This window comes from Ammospiza nelsoni, chromosome 3, assembly GCF_027579445.1.
Source record: "Ammospiza nelsoni isolate bAmmNel1 chromosome 3, bAmmNel1.pri, whole genome shotgun sequence".
Taxonomy (NCBI): Eukaryota; Metazoa; Chordata; class Aves; order Passeriformes; family Passerellidae; genus Ammospiza; species Ammospiza nelsoni.
This window is the reverse complement of record NC_080635.1, coordinates 32689182-32710346: the sequence shown is the minus strand read 5'-3', so window position 1 is coordinate 32710346 and position 21165 is coordinate 32689182. Positions and strand designations below refer to the sequence as shown.

General features: G+C 38.3%; 1 protein-coding gene across 1 annotated transcript in view; it reads left to right on the top strand.

Annotated features, from left to right (window-relative positions):
* PLD5 (phospholipase D family member 5) overlaps positions 1 to 21165 on the top strand; it is a 167363-nt gene that overhangs the window by 68172 nt on the left and 78026 nt on the right. Inside the window, exon 2 of the mRNA XM_059468744.1 lies at positions 2862 to 2998. Within this exon, the coding sequence (XP_059324727.1) occupies positions 2862 to 2998 (137 nt within the window). The remainder of the gene's footprint in view (positions 1 to 2861; positions 2999 to 21165) is intronic.

Here is a 21165-nt window from a genome sequence, read left to right as displayed (position 1 = left end):
GAAAAGTAAAATAATTAATCCATTATACTTGTCAAAGACAACTGCATATTATAAAGGATCTGTGAAATAGGAGCAGTAAAATAGGTTTGTGTGGTTCTGTCTTTATTTTTGTGTTTGTAGAATAGCAGTGTTCTTACTAATGGTACTAAGCTTGTGCTGCTCACAGTGAGAAGTACTCACAAACTGCAGAGCTTGACAAGCTGTATCCATGAAAGAACAGTGATTTAAACTTCATACAATTTTCAACTACAACACAGGGGTCAAGAAACCTTGAATATATTCCCCAAAATTATGTGGAATGGAAATTAATGTTTGATTAGGAGGATCCATTCAGAATTATTTTGACCTCCTAGAAATTGCTGCCATAAGATTTCCTGGTATTTAACTTTAAGCATTTGTTCCTTCTGCCCTTTTTCCCCCACATCCCCTCCTCCTTGTGATACCGTATGATTTTTGGTACTCTGTAGATTTTATATTGGTTTGGCCTTCAAGCTTTAAGCAGGCTGAGAGGTTTCCAGAGGTGTGTTATGACTTACAACTCTGTGGCCACCTTTCAGTGAAGCATTGCCTGTTGTCTCTGTGAGTACTGGCCCAGCCTCAAAGGCTGATGTGGTTCCTGCTGGCCCAGTGGTCCCACTGCTCTCTGTGGTTGTTGTGCAGCTCGCATGGCAGCGTGACAAGAAGATGGGAGTCACTCCCTGGAGCAATAGCATGAAGTCTTTCACACCATGTGGCAGCTAGGATGCTTTTGCTTCAAGTTTATTCAGAGTAACTCAAAATTAGTCCCAGCATGTAGAATAGTGGCAGTTAGCCTGATTTGGGAGGAAAAAGAGCCCTATGGTTGTGAGCCCTGCTTGGTCACATCCCCTGCTCCTGAGGACTAGAAAACAAGCCCAGGCTCTTTTTGGTTTGCTGGTTATGGGAATTGCTTTGCTGCCTTGCTGCCATGGTGATACATTCAGTGCATGGAGGAACCTGCATCAAAGTGTTTCTGGAAGTGCACTTGCAGTACTGCAAAAAACATTGGTCATCCTAAAAGCAGCCTGAAGTGTCCTGATGAAGAAATGGCATACAGCAGTGTCCCAGACCTGAATGCCTACTTTTCTTTGGCAATTCTTAGTTTTTCTTGCTAGTAGTATGAGGCATTGAGAGTGTTGAACAATTTTCTCTTATGTCCCACTGTGCAGCCTTAGTTCTGGACACCCAGGTGCAGTAATTTACAACTCTTTTCAAATGTTGCCATGATTCTACCTAGCAGCAGGGAAAAAAAAACTTTCCAAATGTATTTCTTTAATGAGTTAGCTTTGTTACGGCTGAAGAACATTTTCTTATGCTGCATTCTGGTAAGATTTTAGTTACTATAATGGAAATACAGATTTAAACATATATTTTGTTATGGCTGAAGGACATTTTCTTATGCTGCATTCTGGTAAGATTTTAGTTACTATAATAGAAATACAGATTTAAACATATATGTGACATGTATAAAAGTGTATAATATGCATTATATTTAAAATATGCTTATAACCTGAACCACGCATTTGGTGTTACTGTTAAAGGCTACATTTGTCACTAAATTTCAGATTAGTTTTTCCTGTTCGTCTGAAGAAATTGTTTGCTGTGTTTTGTTTTTCATTGACTGAAATAAAGTGTTTTTATCTGATTTATTCTGAAATGAAACATGAGCATATTTCTCCTGAGAAGTACACTAGCTGGGAAGTATTGGAATTTTATTTTTTTTTTTAAAGAGTTAGGCCTTTTCTTTAGGTGTATGGGAAAATGTTCTTACTACTCTGATACTTGTTGCTTCTTAAACAAAATATTTGGAACAATGGAAATACTGTGAAATTGGTTATCAGCTGCAAGTGTGATGTTGTTTCCTTTCCCATACATTTTTCATGCTTTCCCACTCCTTTATGACGCATTTTCCTACATGTGACATTTTAATTATGGAGCAACAATGATAATTAAGAAAATGACTATTGCAACAGAAGTTAGACATTGATGTTTTTATATTTGGTTGTGGTCTTGTTTAAATTTACTTCAGTAGGAAATTGCACATTATATTTGTTTGAACATTTGGTTTCAGAATGGAATATTCTTTATGCAGCTATGTAAATTTCATGTCAAGAGACTGTCTTTAGGAGATTTCACATTTATCTAGGGGGTTATCAGCTGCATCTGATTTATTACTGCAAGATTTCATAAGGTAGTGCTATGCCATGTTTAATATTTAATCTGAGATGTGGAAGGCATTGCCTGTTGTACTGAGCAACAGTTTCCCATTGTTTCCTTGAATCCCATTTATCATCTGTGAATTTGTGTTCATTATATTATAGATATTGTGGGGCAAGGACTTCCCAAAGTTTCTGAGTGGCTGTGACAGTCATAGTGACAATGTCAGGTACTTTTTGTAGCAATAGGAAAAAAAAGACTTTGCTCTTCAGTCTTCTTGCAATGACATGTTTTGTTTCAACCAAACACAACAAAACTTTTAAGTGCCACCTCAAGTGTATACTTTACCTGTGAGCCGCAATCAGAAAATACTTAGTTAATGTAGGAGTCATTATTTTAATGCATAATGCTTTCCTTGTGGTACAAACAGAAAGCAGTTTGAATTATGAATATTATTTGTGACATGAATTATTAAACAGTGTCTGAGAGATTTAAAATACATCTCAAGGTGATACATGAAGGACAGTTTTGAGAGTGTTTTCATCTTGAGGTGTGTTTCATGTTGACAGCTATTGCACTAAGGTCTTCAAAGAAATTTAGATCTTATGTAAAAGTTTCAGAGTCTCAAGTCGTTGACTAGAATGTGCTCATGCCATTAAAACTTTTTTAATCTTAATCTCTTTCAGTCCCAGCAAAGATGCATTGTGATCTTTGCACTGGTATGCTGCTTTGCAATTCTGGTTGCACTGATATTTTCGGCAGTGGATATTATGGGAGAAGATGAGGATGGACTCTCAGAAAAGAACTGTCAAAATAACTGTCGGTAAGAGGTAACAAACAAAACTTCTCTTTTGGGGTGGAGAGGAACATATGTGTGTTACGTAAGGGCATGAAGTAATTGCCATGGTCCTGTGGTATTATTGGGAAGAGTAGCTAACAGAGGAAGAAAATGGTTTCTCATTTTAAATTTCTGGTTTTGGAGGTTAGTTTAACAAAATTAAAGCACACTTTTTGAAGTTATTTTTGGTGGTGTGTTTTGAGCAAGACCTTTGTGTTAGATCAATTATTTTGTAAGCCTGAGCCAAAGCCCATTAAGTTTCAGTAATTGAGTACAGAGGTGGATCACATAGTTCCCAATTCTTTCATGTCTATTTCTCATCAAGACCGGTTCTTTCTTTCTTTCTTTCTCCAGAAAGGTCACTGATGCCTTTTGACCTAAGATTGCTGTCCCTTCTATGTAGGGGGAGCTTTTCTATTTCCTGTTTGATGCATCCCTGTTATAGACACAGTGGCTTACCTGTGAACTGTAAAGGAAATTAATGATATGATCAGAAAGATGAGTGTTGACAGTGTTGAATTAAGATTTGCCTCAGACACCTGCCATAGCTGTGTATATCTTTTAACTTTTGGTTCTGTTAGTTTTAAGTAAGTGATTAGGTTTTTAAGCCTTTCATTTCCTGACTGTGAATCTCATTTTGCTGCTCCTCACTTCCTCCATTAATCGGTTCATTAGTGATGGTCAGTGTTTTTCCTGGGTTGTCTTCTGGGCCTCTTCTGTCCACCAAGCTGATGTAAAAATCATTTGTAGGCAATGGCTGGGTATACATTGGGTAGGAGCTAATTGACATTTGCATTTTAGAATGATTTATGAAAGATTAATGTTTCTTTGAGCTTTTGATCCTTATTTCTGTTACTCTTTGTTCATTTTGTGCGCAGACTCTTTAGGGACATGCTGCACCTGTTACATTACAGACAGCACTAATCCAGAATCCAGAAATTTTTGTAATGTCTTTTCAATTATAATGGGGTCTTTAAAATATTGTTTGCATGCTGCTTAAGAAACAAACAAAAAAAACCCCAAAAAAATAACACAAGAGGATTCTTTAAATCTGTATCTCCTTCCAAATGGAATATACTTGCAGCATCAGGTAGCTTTGTCTTGAAACTGACTGTCCATCTGGCACTTTTTGCCATAATTGTTTTTAGGTTTGGTTTTGTTCACTTCATTGTACTCCTACAGGTCTAGGCAGGCTTCTGATATCTTCTCTGAATTTTCTAGAGTTGAGCCAGCTTTTCTTTCCCCATCAAAGTTTTACTGTGAGATGTTGCCTTCCAAAATTTTTGAAGATACTGCATGTGTCACCTCTACACCCACTGTCTTCATGTGTGAATCTTTGACAGAACTAGGTCAGATGAGGGGAAAGTCTTTCTGCTCATTGGCTTCAGTGCACTGCACACGACTTCAACACAGTCAGAAACACAGTCAGAAACTACTGCACCATGTTTCCTCTTAGTTGTATCAACTCATGGTTCCCATTCTGTTCTGGGTAGCTCTGTAGGCCTAGCCAAGGAAGGACTTCACCTTCTTTGCTTTTAATTCTTCAAAGGAGAAAACAAATCAGAGTAGAAGTGATACACAGTACTAAGAAAAACGGGTATATTCATTTTTTTCTGTGAAAAACAAGAGACTGATTTCTTCTGTCTGTATGGGTTACAGCAATCTGTGTTTCAAAAGAATACTTACCTTTGCTCAGTATTTTGTTGTTTCACGTGTCATTCTTGTCCCCTCCTGGATTGTGTTAGAGGAGCCTGAGACTAAATTCAGCCCCTTGACTTTAAACATAAGAGTCAATTAAACTGCTGTGTGTTTACAGGGCTAGGAGTGAGCCCAGAGCCCAGCTCTATTTTAAGGTGCCTTTCACAGAGTGATCAAGTGTGTGATGTAGCTACTAATGCCTGAACCAGAAGGCACATGAATGCTGTGCATACAAGCTGCCGAAGCCAGTGCTAATAACAGTATCCAAGTGCTGGCAGCTGCTACCTGCTAACATTGAGTCCTTCTCTACGGCATGAAACTGGGGTCCTTTATGTGTTAAATGCATCACAGAAGTGTCACATTAGCTGAAGTGTCACAAATCAATGTCTGCCAATGGCGTATATTTAGTACTTGGGCTAAGCACTTTTAATAAGACAAGAGTTACTGAATTCTTACATTTCTGCTGCGTGAATACTTTCCCTGGCATTCAGGAAGAGGTGCTTCCATTTGCAGGATGTGCTGAGACAGAATGGTAATAGATGATTTTTAAACTTTTTTTATAATGAAATGTTTGTCAAATATAAGTTTATATGCCTGAGCCTATAACTCTTTTTTTGGTTTTAACTGATTGAATTTATGAAGAATGTCGTTGGGAAAGGATGCTGTGGATTTGAGAAGAACTTTGCTGATGGTTTTTAGTGGCTGTTTTCTTTGGAAAATTTAATTTCTGTGCTTTTTGTTTTAAAGGAAAGTACAACTGAAATAGAACTGTGGTCTGGAAAATTTCTCTGGCTAGAAATTTTTGGAAAAAATTTCTTGTGTGAAAAAATAGAATTTTAAAGAGAATGTAAGAAGACTTTTTAGAATCTAGAGCTTTTGCAAGTGGTGTTTTCAGTAAAGCTTACATCTTTCTTTGTTGTTGTGATTGGTTTGTTCAGGAACACAAATGCAGCTTTTCTGATCTGCTTGCAATTCATCATGAATTCCATAAACCATTCCTTAATTACATGAGGAATACTTACTGCATATGTTCCCAAAATGACCTTACTCTTTATTGATGTATTTATTTCTCTTGGGGGCTTTGTAACAAAAATAAGTCAGGGAATAGGAAATCAAGCTTTTTTACATATATTCTCTGATTGCTGGAGAGATTGATTCTACCCATCCTATTAAAAGGAATGTCAACGGATTGAAATTAAAGGAAAAAAAAGTAACAGTGACTATGAAAAGTTGAGGCTTTGCAGTTTGTGCTCGGTATGTGATGGAAATTATTCTCTTGAGACATCCACAGTAGTGTTGTTCGGCAGCCCTGATGGATGAGACTGGTTAAGAGGATATGCTTAGCAGTCTGGGAATGTTGCCTGTCTTGCTGTGGGTCCATTAGACACCAAATCTATAAAATTAGATTATTGTAATTTGAAAATAGTACATTTTAATGGCTGATCTATTGTGAATAAATCTTGGCTAGCCTTTGATGTAACTCTGTGTCAGTTAAAACTTACTTTACTTTGTTGGAATTGACTAATAAACTCTAAAAATTGCAATTTGGAAAACAGAAGAAATTACAACTATTAAGAGATTGTCTCTGCTATCCAAACTATTTGAACCAAGGTTGTTTTGATTTATTAATGGTAACTTGAGCTGTTCAAGGCTCAACTTGAGCCTCTTCTCCTGCTTGTTGGTGCTGATAGGCATACTAGGGGTCCTACAGAGTTTGCACATGCCCTTAGTTATCCTTGTCTCACTGGCCTTGCCAATATCCATTGAAGCAGTGGTAGCAGCTGGCACAGCTCCTACCTCTGGCTGTGGGTTTGGCCCTGCCTCTTGAGAGGGACTACAGAACAAGGAAAAACGGGAAGCAATGGTAGCTACTTTCCATGCTTACCAAGCTAAAACTAAAACTGTTGTCATGATTTTTTTTTCAATATTGACTTACTCTGATGATAATTGGAAGGATTTTCTTGCTTTCTGTTTGTGTGTGTTTTCAAGGCAGATTCTGTCTTGCATTCTGTTCCAGTGATGCTGGTTTGGTAATTTCTCTTCTCCTCAGAGTCATACATAATGAAGGCACTTGCTCTTTTGTGTTTGGATTTATGTTGGAAGAATTTACTGTTGTTTATGACAGGAGTGGCAAAGCCTATTTAGTTCACTACTTGATTGTAGGGAGGCTTTGACCAGTGCTGCCCTATAACAAGTAGGCCATGGTACCTGAGCAGTGTTTGTGATTTCTTTAGATATTGTTTGGATTGTTTTGGATAAGGATTGGTATCCTGGAAAGGAGCTGAATCTTCCTGTTGAAGTGCAAAGCTTTAGAATTCAACAGTACCCTGCAACACTGAATTTTAGAGATTAGATCTAGTTGCATACAATAATTACTTATATTGAACAATTACTGTGTGTTGCATGCATTGCTTTCAATTTCATTAGATGATTATTCTCTGGTTGTGAAAGAGGGCCCACAATTGATTTTTTTCTGTTGCTTTATAAATCATTCTTTCAACTACTCTGTTATTTCACTAAGTAGGGTTTTGCAGCACTGTTAAATAAGCATACTGCAGCACATGCTTACAGTCATTTACCTTGGAAGTGCTTTGCCCCTGGCTTATTGTGGAGGAGATTTTCTGTGTGCTGCGTGGGTTCTGCACATAGCAAGGTTTATATTGACTGGTTTCTATTTAATAAACTATGACAAGCATAATAGTTAAGTGTCTAAACAGAACAAGATGCTCAGATTTTGAAAAGCCTGTTAAAGAGCAACTGAAGATTTCTATTTACAAAACAACTACTCCCTTGGCATAAAAATGCTTTCTGTCAACATGATGGACTGGAGCATCAAGTCTACCCTCAGTCAGTTAGCGCACACACACTGATTATTGAGCAGGAGTGTTGATCTTCTGGAGGCTCTGCAGAGGAATCTGGAGAGGCTAGATCAATGGGCCAAGGCCAAAGGTATGAAGCTCACTAAGGCAAAATGCTGGATCCTACCCTTGGGTCACAGCAACCCCTTGCAGCACTGCAGGCTGGGGCAGAGTGGCTGGGAAGCTGCCCAGCAGAAAAGGACCTGGGAGTGCTGGTTTACAGCAGCTGAACATGGGCCAGAGTGTGCCCAGGGCACCAAGGAGGCCGGTGGCATCCTGGCCTGTACCAGCAGTGGTGTGGACAGCAGAACCAGGGCAGGGATTGTCCCCCTGTGCTGGTGAGGCCACACCTCAAGTGCTGTGTCCAGTTCTGGGCCCCTCACTGCAAGAAGGACATTGAGGTGCTGGAGCATGTCCAGAGGAGGGGCAGTGGAGCTGGTGAAGGGTTTGGAGCACCAAGTCATGGCTGAGGGAGCTGGGGTTGCTTAGTCTGGAGAACAGGAAGTTCAGGGCTGACCTTATTGCTGTCTTCAGCCACCTGAAACAGGCTATAGCCCAGTGAGGGTCAGTCTCTGCTCCCATATGGCAACTGGAAGAGGAAATGGCTTCAGGTTGTGTTAGAGGAGGTTCAGGTGGGATATTAAAAACTATTTCTTCACTGAATGGGTTATGAAACATTGAAACAAGTTGCTCAGGAAAGTGGTAGAATTATCATCCCTGCAGGTATCTAAAAGAGATATAAATACACAGCTCAGGGATGTAGTTTAGTGGTAAACAGGGTTAACAATGGTGATGGGTTAATGGCTGGACTTTGTGATTTTAAGATCTTTTCCAACCTTAACAATTCTAACTGTTTTCTTCTTGGTTTTGGGTGATACAGAGAATGAGCTATAAAACCTCCTAATTTTTAAGATGATCTCTACTTGTAGTAATTTTTATTTTTGCACCTAAAGAAGGAATACTCTTTCAATTGAAGTTTCTTGGCTGGGCACTGCAAAGCCCTGGTGTACCTCCTGCAAGTCCATTCAACGTCTGAAGCCAGGGAAGGAAATCAAAAACTTGCACAAGAAGTTCTATTTATCCTACCTTTTATTTTTCATTTTTTGAAATGCATTTAAGTGGAGAAGATAGTGTATTAACAGTTCAGTACCTGTACAGAGTGCAATTTTTGTCCTGAGTTTCGGCACAAAATACAAAAAACAAAGAATTTTTTTTGTTTGTTTTGTGTTTATTTTCAGCTATAGAGAGTGTCTTCACGGATCAAAAAATGAGTGACAAAACTCATGATTGTGTAGATCTTTTTCTGTCTGTATTACTCCCAGTAGATAGTTCATGGTTAATTACTTTATATGGGCTTCCACTCATTTTATTCAAACACACAAACCTATTATTTGTCCTACTCTTTGTTCTGTCAAATCAAATTATTTTCTGTGGAGTTTAGGTCAGAGGGCTTTAGAGTCTCCTTAGGGCAGCTTTTCCTGCCGTGATATGTGTTTTTTTAGGATGTAAAACAGAGATTAACATGTTTTGTGTTCTTGGAAGTTACCTTTTAAAGTATATGTTTATTTCTCCTTTTATGACTTACAGTTTGTGAATTGATAACAGAGAAAATGTTCCAAGCTAATAGAAATCAAATTCCAATTACTTTAAGGTTCCTAGATAATGCAGGTGAGATAAAGGAGCAATTTATGTATTAGAGTATCCTATCTCCTGTGTAGTTTGCTGAAGCTTCTCTGTGATTAAATCTTCTTATTTTCTCCTTTTTTCCCTCTCTTTTTCCCTTCTGAGCTTAATTTGTTCTTTTCTCTTTTCACCTTAATGTCTTCAGAAGACTGAAATTACTTCATCCGAGCAGAACTCAAAAGATTTCTAAGGTCATTTTCTATACCAGATTGTAAGGCTATACTAAACAGAGTCATTAAATCTAAAATTACTGGTCATTCTCTTGATCTTGAAAACTGATTTATGACATTTCAGAGTTTTTATTCTGCCTGGTGAGAATAGCCACCCAGCTTAACAAAGCTCCCTGATAAGTCGTTCTTCCTTTTGCTTGTGGGAAAGGCATTAAAAGTAGCTTAAAATTGTAGTAGAGTCTGTCTGAATTCATGCTCCATTTCAGGGTGACTTGTTCGTTCAGCCAGAGCTGACTTTGCATCAGATCCTAGCAAGCACCTGTTCAGTGACACCATTTATTTTTAATTGCTTCTCCACCCTCAGAGCAGTATATGAAAAAGATACTTATTATCCTGTCAGGTTACATTAGATGTATTGGGTTCTGCAGCTAATCCTAGGACAGCACTGTGAGTGTCCTCTGGGCTAGCATGATTTGATACTCATCAGGGGTGCAAATGTATTGTGCTGGATGATTTCTGTGACCTGCTGAGTAGGAGGCTGAGCCTGCCTTTCCGAGCACCGTGGCGGTGTCACGTTCAAGGGGAAGCAGGTGTGGTGCCTGCTGAAGCCCAAAGCCTTGTGCAGAGCTGGTGGGCCTGGTGGGCTTGAGCTGGCTCTGCTGTTCAGCCATGTGCAGCTCACTTTGCTGTGGTGGCCCGAGGTTGCACACCGAGGGCAGCAGCTCCTGGCACTGATGTCCTGCTGGGAGGTGTCAGGGAGAACTGCTGGCTGCAGTTTGCTAGGGCTGGTTTATCCAGATGCTCTTTACATGTACAAGTAGACAGCTTTTGGGGAAACGTTTGGAGGTTTTTCTTTGTTAGTCTGAAGATTTTCTTCCTGGTTTGTTTTCCTCTGAACACATGGGTGAAGTCTAGGTGAAGCCAGAGTCACCTCTCAGTGGTCTCTGGTATGGTGTCCATATGTCAAGGTCTCTCTAGTTAGCTGGAGCATTGTTGTGAGTAACACTTCAGATACAGATTGCTCTTGAATGTTGGGCAAGGTGTCGATTGCCTGTGTTAATCAGGAAGGTATGAGTTTGCTTCCTTTATTCAATTTACCCACATCCAATTGTCTTGACCAAGGGTAAAAAATGCACTGGAGAAATGTTTCATTACCATTAGTATTTTTTCATTTTATGTTTTAGGGTTGTTTTATTTGGTTTTGGTTGGTTTTTTTTTTCCCCATAATTAATTTGCTTCCTCTCAACCAGACTGAAAAATAAAATAAGCCACAAAACCAGCTTTGGCATGTGCCAGATGCAGATCTGTGACTTGTTCTCTATTTAATGACCAGTCCTTTCCAAATAAGATTATTTCAAAATTATTATACAGCTGAGAGTTCTTATGACTGACAGCATCACAATGTGGTAGCTTTAAAGCTGCTTTCTTTACATACTAAGTGTTGAAATGGTTCTTCTGAGCAGCATCAGTGATTTGCATGCCTTCTGACATGAGGGGGAGGATTCATCTTGCCTCAGACTAAACTTTGATGGATATTTGATAGCACATTTTAAGCGTTGGCTTTGACTTTTTACTCTAGATCTGATTGTAACTCTTGGAATAAGTATGTGACACATATATATGGCCACATATGTTATCTGATATCTTTTGTCAGTGTGGCAAGTATAGAGTTAATTGATTTTCACTGATTTATCAAAATATTTCTTTAAAGAATCTCTTGGGAAAATGAAGTGATTTTTAAAAATTTCCTTTGTTGTCATTTATGAAATAGCTCCTCAAGTTAGCTGGGCTTGAATAAGAATAATTTTTAGAACTTTTCTACTGGCTGAGTATTGGAGAAAATGCACTTTTACCAGTATTTTAGCAAAATATGAAAATGCATAAGCTTCACTACTGATCACGACACTTTAAGGCAAGATGAATGTGTCACCATCATCAGGCAGGCAGCCGTGATTTGGATTTTGTTCAAACACTGTCAGAAACCCTAGTCCTTTTCTCAGCCAGTTTTGGGCCACTTGTATCAGCTTGGCAGTGCATGTTTTACAGTTCATTGCAGATGCTGGTGGAGAGTATGGTTCAATAAATGCATTAGAGGATACTTGAGGGGATGTATTTGGGCCAGTGGGGACTGAAGTGCAGGACTAGTGGAAGTGTCTCCTGAAAGATGCAGCCAGTGCCAGTGGGACAGTGACAGACTGCAAGAGCTGCCCCATCTGCTGTGTTTCATAAATCCATGTGAGCCACCTCAAAGATATCCCCACAGACCTTCCAGCCTTTGGGCCAAGACAGGCTGCCAAAACTGGAGGAAATCCATCACTACAGCAGCTTTGGGGCATGATGTAGGAAAGCAGAGATGTAACCTCTGTATGACAACAGGCAAGCTATTATTTTCCCTAGTGGCACATCTGTTTGCATGTGAAAAGACTTCTTCAGGACTGGCTAGAGAGGAGAGAAGAGTGAATTTTTCAATTTGCTCTTGAGAAAAATCATGCAAATACCTAAAATGGGCAACCAACTGATCCTGTGTCAGAGGCACTGCTCTGGCCATGTACACATGGTAGAATTTCCAGAGAAAAATGTGCTTCTGATATTTGAGGGGGGTTTTATGTTTTCAGACCTTTTCTGAGAGTCAGGATTTTGCTGTTAAAATGTGTTCCATAGGGTAAATACCAATAAGTCAGTTAATGCTTTCTATTAAGACCTAAAGAGGTGTTTGGTTGTTTGGTAGTTTTTTGGGTTTTTTTCCTTTGGTGTTTTAAAACGCTGCTTTATCAATCTAGATATCTTGTGTCTCTTAGGGAAAGAGGTTCATGACTCTGTTCACCTTGGCCAGAAATGTACTCATCAATTTTTCTTTTTCCCTCCCCCCCCCCCAGTTTTAACTTGAATACAACAAGTTTTAAAGATGCATTTTTAATCAGATGCAATTCTAGATGGAACTAAAATTACCATTAAAAAACCACCAAAAAACTCCTCAACCAAAACCAAAATTAAACCAACAACAACAAAAGAGAAATACAAATAGATACTATGTAAAACCATCTGACAGTAGTTAAACCTATTTTAGTAATCCTGAGGTGCCCTGGAACGCTTCCATAGGTTCTTGCCTCTGTAATTTAAACACTGCAGTGTCCTTTGGGAATGGATACTTTAGGTACTTTATTCTTTTCATCTGTGGATTTTTATTACTGTTCCTACCTTGACTATGTCTGCTGAATTTGCAGTGCTGATTTCAAATAGTTGCTGACTAAAGTTTTTACCTTCAATTTTCCTTCGTTGTTTTGCAAAGCAGTTTTGTTTGTTCTTGCTGGGCAGGAAGGGCATTAATTAAGTTTAAGGTATTGTTGGATTGTATAAATGCCAACATCATAGAATATAATTTAATTTCTATTCTGGATAAGAGAGATCTTACTTAGAAAATTCTCATTCAATTATTAACACCATAAAATCATGCTTATTTATGAGGAAAAATAACATTTTGATTCTTTATTGGTTTCTGCAACCATAAGCTAAAACATTTATCCATTCCAAGTCATACCAAGATAATCAGAGCCTTTTAGAAAGATGCATGGGCCAAAAGAAAAAAAGTAGCAACCAAATTCCCACTTCTTGTGTATTGATATGTGATTATTCAGGCCAAATTAATGTTGTTCTTTACAGTTACAAAGTGTCCATGTGAGAAGATCAGAGGTGTATGGAAGGAAATAAAAAGGCAACATAAATTCTGTTATTTAAAAAAAAAAGCCTGTAAAAATTTGGCGTATTCAAGCCATATAAAAAGATTTAATATGAACATAGTCATAAACTGAATGTAGAAATAAAATAAAAACATCTGGTTAACTAATTAATGTATATGAGAGGGCTATTTATGCAATATTTGTTGTTCTTTTTAAAGTTGTTATGTTAGGATATTTTAGTGTGTTTTACAGATGGTTGAACAGTGAATGGGCTGCTGCTTTAAAGAGCTAAATAGGCATAACAGCTGATGAGTGGCTCATGTGGCTGCTATATAGCTTTGTACAGGATTGACTAAATACCTCAGCTGTTGAGTTTTACATAATTTGAAAGTCATGGTAATGGTATTAACTCAAGACTTGAACATGGTACAAACAAAGGAGAGAGGCTGAGATCTTTTTCAGTGACTAAACAGGTACCAAGTGAGCACTTACTGTTGTGCTGGGAAGGCTCAGCTCCTGATTCCTGACTGATGCGTGTGCAGGCTGTTCCCTGAAGTGCGCAGCTGAGTTTCCTTAGCCATGACAGGGGCAAGAGTGGCTTCACTAAGGAGGGCAGCGTTGCTGTCCTCACCTCTGTCAGGAAGGAAGCTGCTGTGGGCTGGGGGCAGAGCTTCCCCAGCTGCCATTTAGGTGCATTGCCTGGAGTCAGGGAGCAGGCAGTACACATGGGCCAAACCTCTGTGTGTTACTGTATTTGGAAGACTTTTTCTATAACATTTGTAGAGAGTTATCTTGAAAATTAAGAATTTTCAAGATTGAGAAATTTACGAACAAATAAGATCTTGAGAAAACAAACTTGGTAGTACAAGGGGTTTTTGTGTATAAACTGAGGATGTGTTAGAACTGTGGCATCAGACTGAAGATATTTAGAAGGACAGGAATAAAACTAGGCCAGCCTTTCCATATTCCTGGTAAGGGGTCAGAAATCTAATGGGCAAAAAGAGATTAAATAAAATGGAAATTGGCTGGTCCTTTCTCAAAACTAAGAAGAAAGTGGGAGGGGTAAAATAGTATGTTTAGCAACTAAAACAGGGGTTTAAAAAAAGTTTCTGTTCTGATGATGTCCTTGTCCTTTTATGTCCAAAGATTAAACATAAACTTTGAAAGATGTAGACAACGCAGTTGTGCGGGTTTTTTTGATAAGCATATCCTGGAGATCTTCAATTACTGTATGGTAGTGAACAGAGAAAACTAAATGATGTAGTGCCTCTTGGTTAATGGTATATATGGCATTCTAGATAATAAACAGACATGACAGATAGATTTCTTATTCTAAATTCAACAGAATTGGGTCACTGTTTCTTTTTTTTTTGGTAGACGTTTTGCAAAATGTACCTTATCTTTTTTCATTTCAATTCGCCTCAGATCCTCAGGATCCTCATGTTTTTGCAGTTTGTCCTTCAATGTAGCACCTAGCTGTCTACAATGTGATAATGTGAGCTACAGATCTGCTTTTTACAAGGGTGAGGTTTTAATTTTTTTTAAAGCACTGAGTAATGTAGCACCTTGATGTTATGAAAACAACAGAGGCACTGTGGCTGTCACATAGGCAGGATACTGGCAGGCCTTAGTGCAGGGAATACCATTTCTCTCATTAACATCAAACCTGAGAACCCAGCTGGATTTCAAGAACTTTCATGTGAGTGTGGATGTTTTGAATAATGAATGGTGGTGTGTTAAATTGTTAATACTTTATCTACATACTCTGACTTGAAGTAGTTCATCTTACTGCTTCTGTGTATTTCATTTTTTGTGGCTTACACAGTGATTGAATCTTGTCATGCAATAAAGATGCTTCCTCATTGCTTTCTTATTTCTTGCGCTTTTTAAAATTTATTTTTCTTCCCCTTGACAGACATCTGTAACTTGTTTTCCTTCTCTCCTTTACCGTGGCATTTAGGTTTGGCTTTGTGAGATTCTGACAGTGCTTATCCTTCCCTTGGGCTTTTCATCACAGGCCTCCTTGTGGTCTTTCCCTATCCCCCAGTGAATTAGAAAGTGGCATAAACTCCATTCCTTGGAACGTTTCCAGACTGCCTCCCACACACATGCGCGTTCCCTGCCTAGATGAGCTATCTCCAGTCTGTATTTGGAGACTGAGAGTGTCTGGAGGATAAATCTGTGTTGGCCACAGAGCTGCAAATATCAAATGAATTCACAGCTTTACGTATTATGTTAAGACAAGAATTTGGCTAATTAGCTTTGGTGTAATTATTAGAAGAATGTGTCATAAGATAGTTAATCAAGTGAATATGCTTATGTGATGCCGGTTTTATTAGACTTGAAATCAAAATATATCAGCTCTTCTTACACCTGAGAAGGATTATATTTTATGACAGCAATTAGTTGGGTTTAATAAGGTGTACTGACTGAAACAAGACAGACTCTTCTTGAGTTGGCCAAGGGATGTCTTTTGGGGTGAAATGTGTAGGATTAGTGTTTATCCAGGAGACACTGTGGAGAAGACATGCTATTCTGCTTTAAGCAGAGGGAAGTGTGTTTAATCCCTACTTAGACTTGGATTCCTGAACTTAATTCACACTTTGAAACTGGGCATCCAGATGCTGGTAACTCCCCTATGGAATGGCAGCTCCTGGTACTGCAATACTCCTCTGGCTCAGCATGGAGCTCTTCCAGAGAGATTCCATGAGCTTAGTCCCTGGCATTGTTGCCACCTCTCACTCTGCCCCTCACTTGTACATTTAAATAATGTCCTTTGAAGAAGCACCTTTAAGTCAGCCACGCTGCTATCCCCATGCCCAGGAGAAACTTGGGACCCTGTGGTTCTCTGATTTTGCTCTTGCTTGCAGTAGTTACTGGGATCTGTGAGTTAAACCTGATGTAATAGGTGCAGCTTATGGGAGTGGAAGTTGCAATTGGTTATGTTTTTGTTCTTTGAGGAGTTCCTACAGAAAGCTGCTTATTTTGCTAAGAGCAAAAAAAAAAAAAAAAGTAAGGATTTTAATGTTGCTTGCTACACAGAGCCCATGGGTCAGGAAGGGCCTTTGTTTTGGTACACTCACTGGAAGTGAAAGGTGCTGTTTGAATTTTCTGTGGAGTGTGAAGACTGGTCAGGTCAGCTGGTTTCTCCTGCCTCAGCACCCTCAGGCACTTGTCTCTCAGCAATCTGCCATAAGAATCCGCTGACCAGCTCTCAATTCTCCCCACAGCTGCAAAACCCATTAAAATCTTGTAGTGCTGACAGGCAGAAATGCTGTAAAAATGCAAATTTTCTTGTGCTGAAGGGCAAGATGCCAAGAAATGCTTTTCAAAATGTTTCACTGCTGCATAAGGATTTAGGATGGTTGATACAGCTGGAATGCTAAGTTTTATCAATGGGAGGGAACCTTTTACCATTAGTAAGTTCACTAGTATTTTGGATCTTCAGTCACCTGGGGACTTTGGTGCAAATAGTTTGCTTTATGTGCTTTTTTTTTTTTAGTTTTATTTTTAAAGAGGAAATAAGAGGCTAAGAGGTGATGTTCTGCTCTGCTGGCACACAAAGGAAGGACTGCTTCCTAGGCTCACAAATGGCACTGAGGTCACCTGCCTACATGCAGCACTTAGAAGCTCTATAGAAGAGCCCAGGATAGAAGGGTCTGCTGTGTTTCAGCCGATAATTTAGCTACTTGTACCCACTGATGCTCTGTGGAACAGTGGCCAAGTCAAATGCACACAGTGCTGCCCATGACTCAGTCAGTAGAGTACTCAGCCAAGGAAATTGTTTTTTCTTTAAAAGCATGATGCTTTAACTAAGGCAATTATGTCTTTTGTTGCAAAAGAAAGTAGTGGTGAGTGCTTTGTGCAGATTTTAGAAAAGACAGTGACAGATCAGAAAATTTAAAAATTATTTTTCCTTTATCTCTCATCTGAAATAATCAACAGCTGTGTAACAGTTGACTATCAAGACTGTTTCAAAGGATGTTGTTTTCTTCCCTTAACTATGGTTTAAAAAAAGGGAGGAGTTGATTATATTTCTGATTTTTCCCACTGTGGTAATGTACTTTCTATTGAAACAATACAATAATTTCCTTCTCTGCTAGTCCTCCTTTGCCCTGAATGAGCTGTTCAGGCATAATATGCATGATAAATTTTCTCTGAAGTGCAGTCATCTGCATTGATGTGCTGTATCTGTGTTGCTGTATTTATGTTGCTGAATTTTGTCTTAGCTCTCAGTTTTACATCAGATGATGCATAACAAGGAGAGGTAGCATTTGGAAAAGGCTACTGTGCAGTTCAGCAAATTTTCTGAAGATTGTCACTATCACCTTCAGAATGCTTTACAGAAGTGTAAATAATAAGCCAAAATAATGTATTTTCTGTGTACTTTCTTATAACACTACTGAAGTGCATTCTGAGTGTTTAATGAACATTTCTTAATTCAGCAATATCAAGAAACAGGAGCTCTTTGCAGTGAAGTTTCTGTAGTGACCTCAAGAGTACACAAATATGGGATTAGTATGTATACCTTAGTATTATCTAATTTTAATCTGAGTAGTCAAGAAAGCAGGATACAAGATTCTCACAAGTTACTCAGACAAATCTAGGTCATATAGAGCTGTCTGCAGTGTTCCATGCACAGTGTGGACGTCCCATTGATACGAGCAAAATATGAAAAAGGTAGAAAAAATTGTACCCTCCCCCAGGGGAATGAAACTGAAAAATGTTGAATGTGGGATGTTTAACACGGTTTGAGAAGCTCAGTGGTGTTGGCACAAATGTATCCTGAAGGCGTGCACTAATTACAAAGGAGTAAGTTAGTTTTTTTTGATCTCAGCCACCACAGACTTGCTTATTTTTTTTGTAATCCTTTAGTAATCAAAGATCTATCAGCTGGATAATCTGTTGCTGTACCAAACTTGTTTATCCCTAAGCCTATCTGAACAACCATATTGCAAGATAGAGGAGTTATGAGTGGGCCTGACTGAAGTTTAATTAGCTGTCTTATGGTATTAAAGTTGTATGCATTATCTTCATTGTCACCCTGATATATTTGTGAAGCATTTGTGTGTTATAATTAAAAAAAAAGTTCTTTACGTTTTCCCTATTTATATTGACCTAGTATGCTATTAGATAAATAACATTTGTGAACCAATTCTAAGAATGAGTTAGTTGTAGATTCTTTACAAAAACCTTAGGTTTTAGTTGTTTCTATGATATCTTTCATCTGGAAGTAAACTGGAACTGCCATGTCTAGAGCCTTGACTCACAAATTCTGACTTTACTGTTTTTAAACAAGATGAGTTTATTTTAAAGAAATACTAAAGGTAATAAAAGCATTTAATCAAATTCAAAGACTTATCTATAAACAACAAATGGTTTACTTTTAATTTCTTTGAAAGTCACACAGGTGCAGTGTTTAAACAGTAACAAAAATAAGAATAAGCATCCATTTTCTAAATGCAACATTTTATTGGGAACTAACTTATTTCATATGGAAAGTAAATTGTCCTCATAACAGTCTTTTTTGTTGTTGCATCTTCTCTTTTCCTCTCCTTTGCTCTCCAGATCCAGCAATCCATCATGATGATGGTATGTACCTTTTTTCCCCTCTTCCAGGTTTCAGGTAATTCCATTCTTTGAACTCATACTCTTGCTAATAATGTGACAATGAAGAGGGACATTTGTTTGACATATTCAAGCTTAATGGACTTCCTATGTGTCTTGCCATCTTGCAAAGACACAAGGCAAGAATGCTGATTGGCCTTTTATTAATAATGACTCTTATGTGGGATACACTTCCTACACATAAGTGACAAATTAGGAATACAAAATAACTGGAGTTAGAGTGGAAAAACAACTAACCTTTGGTTATTGCTCCTCAGTCCTCAGGAAATATTCTGTGTTAGGCTTTGTTCAAGGTCAAAAGCAGTGGCAAAGCATTGAGCTCTCCTATCCATCTCTCTTTTTTATAACGAGGTGTGTTGTAAATATCATTCTACAGTTTAGTGCCAATGTTTTAGAAAGCTAATACTAGAAGGTCATCACATTGCATGCACAGTGACCAGCCTTGAAATTGTGCAGAATACCTGATTGCATGAAATATAGCTAAATAAAAATTGCCCATCTCTGTATCAGAAAAAGATGAAGAAAGGATCTTTGCTTATTTTCTGAGGAACAAATTCCCAGCAGGGATTTTTTTACTGTTATAATTAGTTAAAAATCCAAGAAGGCTCTTTTCTGTTGTGTAAGCAGCTCAAGTTAACTGTTCTAAAAGCAAAGCACTGCTCACCTCACTCTAGCTTGGTGTGATGTTGGACCCATACTGGTATTAGATGAAAGTAGGTAGGATAGTAATCAACGAGAGCAGAGCACGGAGAGGAGTAACTGAATTCTCTATCACATTGCCAATGAGGCAATCTGGTTGTTTATGTCCCTCTTGAGCCTTTAAATTTTACTGCCAGGCATTTTGTTTCTTTGGGGAACTGTGGTCTCCTCTTTCCTAAAGTAGTTCTCACAACTCCCCTCCATCAGATCCATGGGTAGGAGAGGAGCGTGACTGTAGGAAAATGTGCTGTGACCGCTGCTCGCACCAGCAACGAGTTGGGGCTCCTTGTCTCCATCTCCACCCTTTGGGTGCTTATTTCTTGTCTCTGAGTCTCTCTCTCATGGGGTATTGCTAATTATCTGAATCTGGAATTACCATGTTTGAATGCAGCAACTCCTGAGTTGAAAGTTGAAAATACTGCTGCAAGTCTGTACTGGAGTAAAGATTCTGATTGGTCTCTCATTTGAAGAGAGAGTCTACATCACAAACTACTTCTAAATTAATCTAAGACACCTATGTTACCAAGTGTTTTCATTGTTTGAAGAGTTAATCTTTTAAATTTACTTTTTTCCCCTGCATCCACAAATTTACCTTATTTTAAATACTTAGCTGCTGCTTTTTGGGGGATTTTTTTATTAACATGAGAGTGAAATGAATATTTTTAATAACAGCATTTTTCTCATGAAGACTAAAATTCAGTTTAATTTAGGATTTATTGAATATGCAAAGCATTTGTCATAAGCTCAGCACTATTTGGAAGTCTCCATTTTAGCATGGCACTAAAGTAGTGCAACAATAACAAATTTTCCTATTTCATTGATCATTCAGTAGGTTTTTAAAAAACATATCCTATTTGCAGTGAAAAAGAACCAATTTGAGATAATAAGGTAGAAAACATTTTCAAGCTGATGAAACTTTACTCTGCATTTGAAGACAACAGTGGGAACGTGATTTTCATTACAGATGCCATTATTTTGTGTATGACAACTAACTAGCAGCAAAAAAGCTTCTGCTAATGCTTAGCAGTATCTTGCTGAAACATTGGAGTAATTTTCTTTTATTCACATGTGTTCATTCATGATTTTGTTGCTTCTTGTAGTACAGTAAAGTCCAAACTCCAGGTAGTTAATAATCAGCTATTCAGTTTTTGGGGTTTGTACAAGAAGGTGCTTTGTGTATGTGGTTTCTGAATTTGAGTGTTGATAATTTTTCACAGAAAAATGTCTTCTGATGTCTTCTACCTACAACATATCTTTTTAAAATTATATCCTCATGGAATGCTTGGGAACAAAGGCACTGAAAAACCCTAGGTCAGTCAGTCAGCCAAGTGCAGCTCAATACAGTTTTGATGTGTCACCAACACAGACTTAAACTGATAAAAGGTCCCCATTTTAATTTGTACAGAGCTTGTTGTTTTGAGGGGTGGCACATGGAGGGGAGATGTTCAGCGTTGATTATAATGTCAGGAAGGCTTCTTAGTTGTTTTTGTTGTTGATGGAGGCTTTTGTGTTTGTCTGGTTTTTATAACAAACAACTATAGTTCTAATCCTCATTTTAGTTGCTTATTGTATTTTAGTTATTTGACTTGTAGTAGCAAGCTTGCAGTGTTTGATTTTCATACAGTCCCACCCTCATGGGACAGTCTGTTTATGTGCTGAGGAGAAGACAACAATGCCTATTTTTGGTTTTCATATGCTTTGAAGCTGAAGTAATTTCTTTTTCATGAGATCATTCTGTT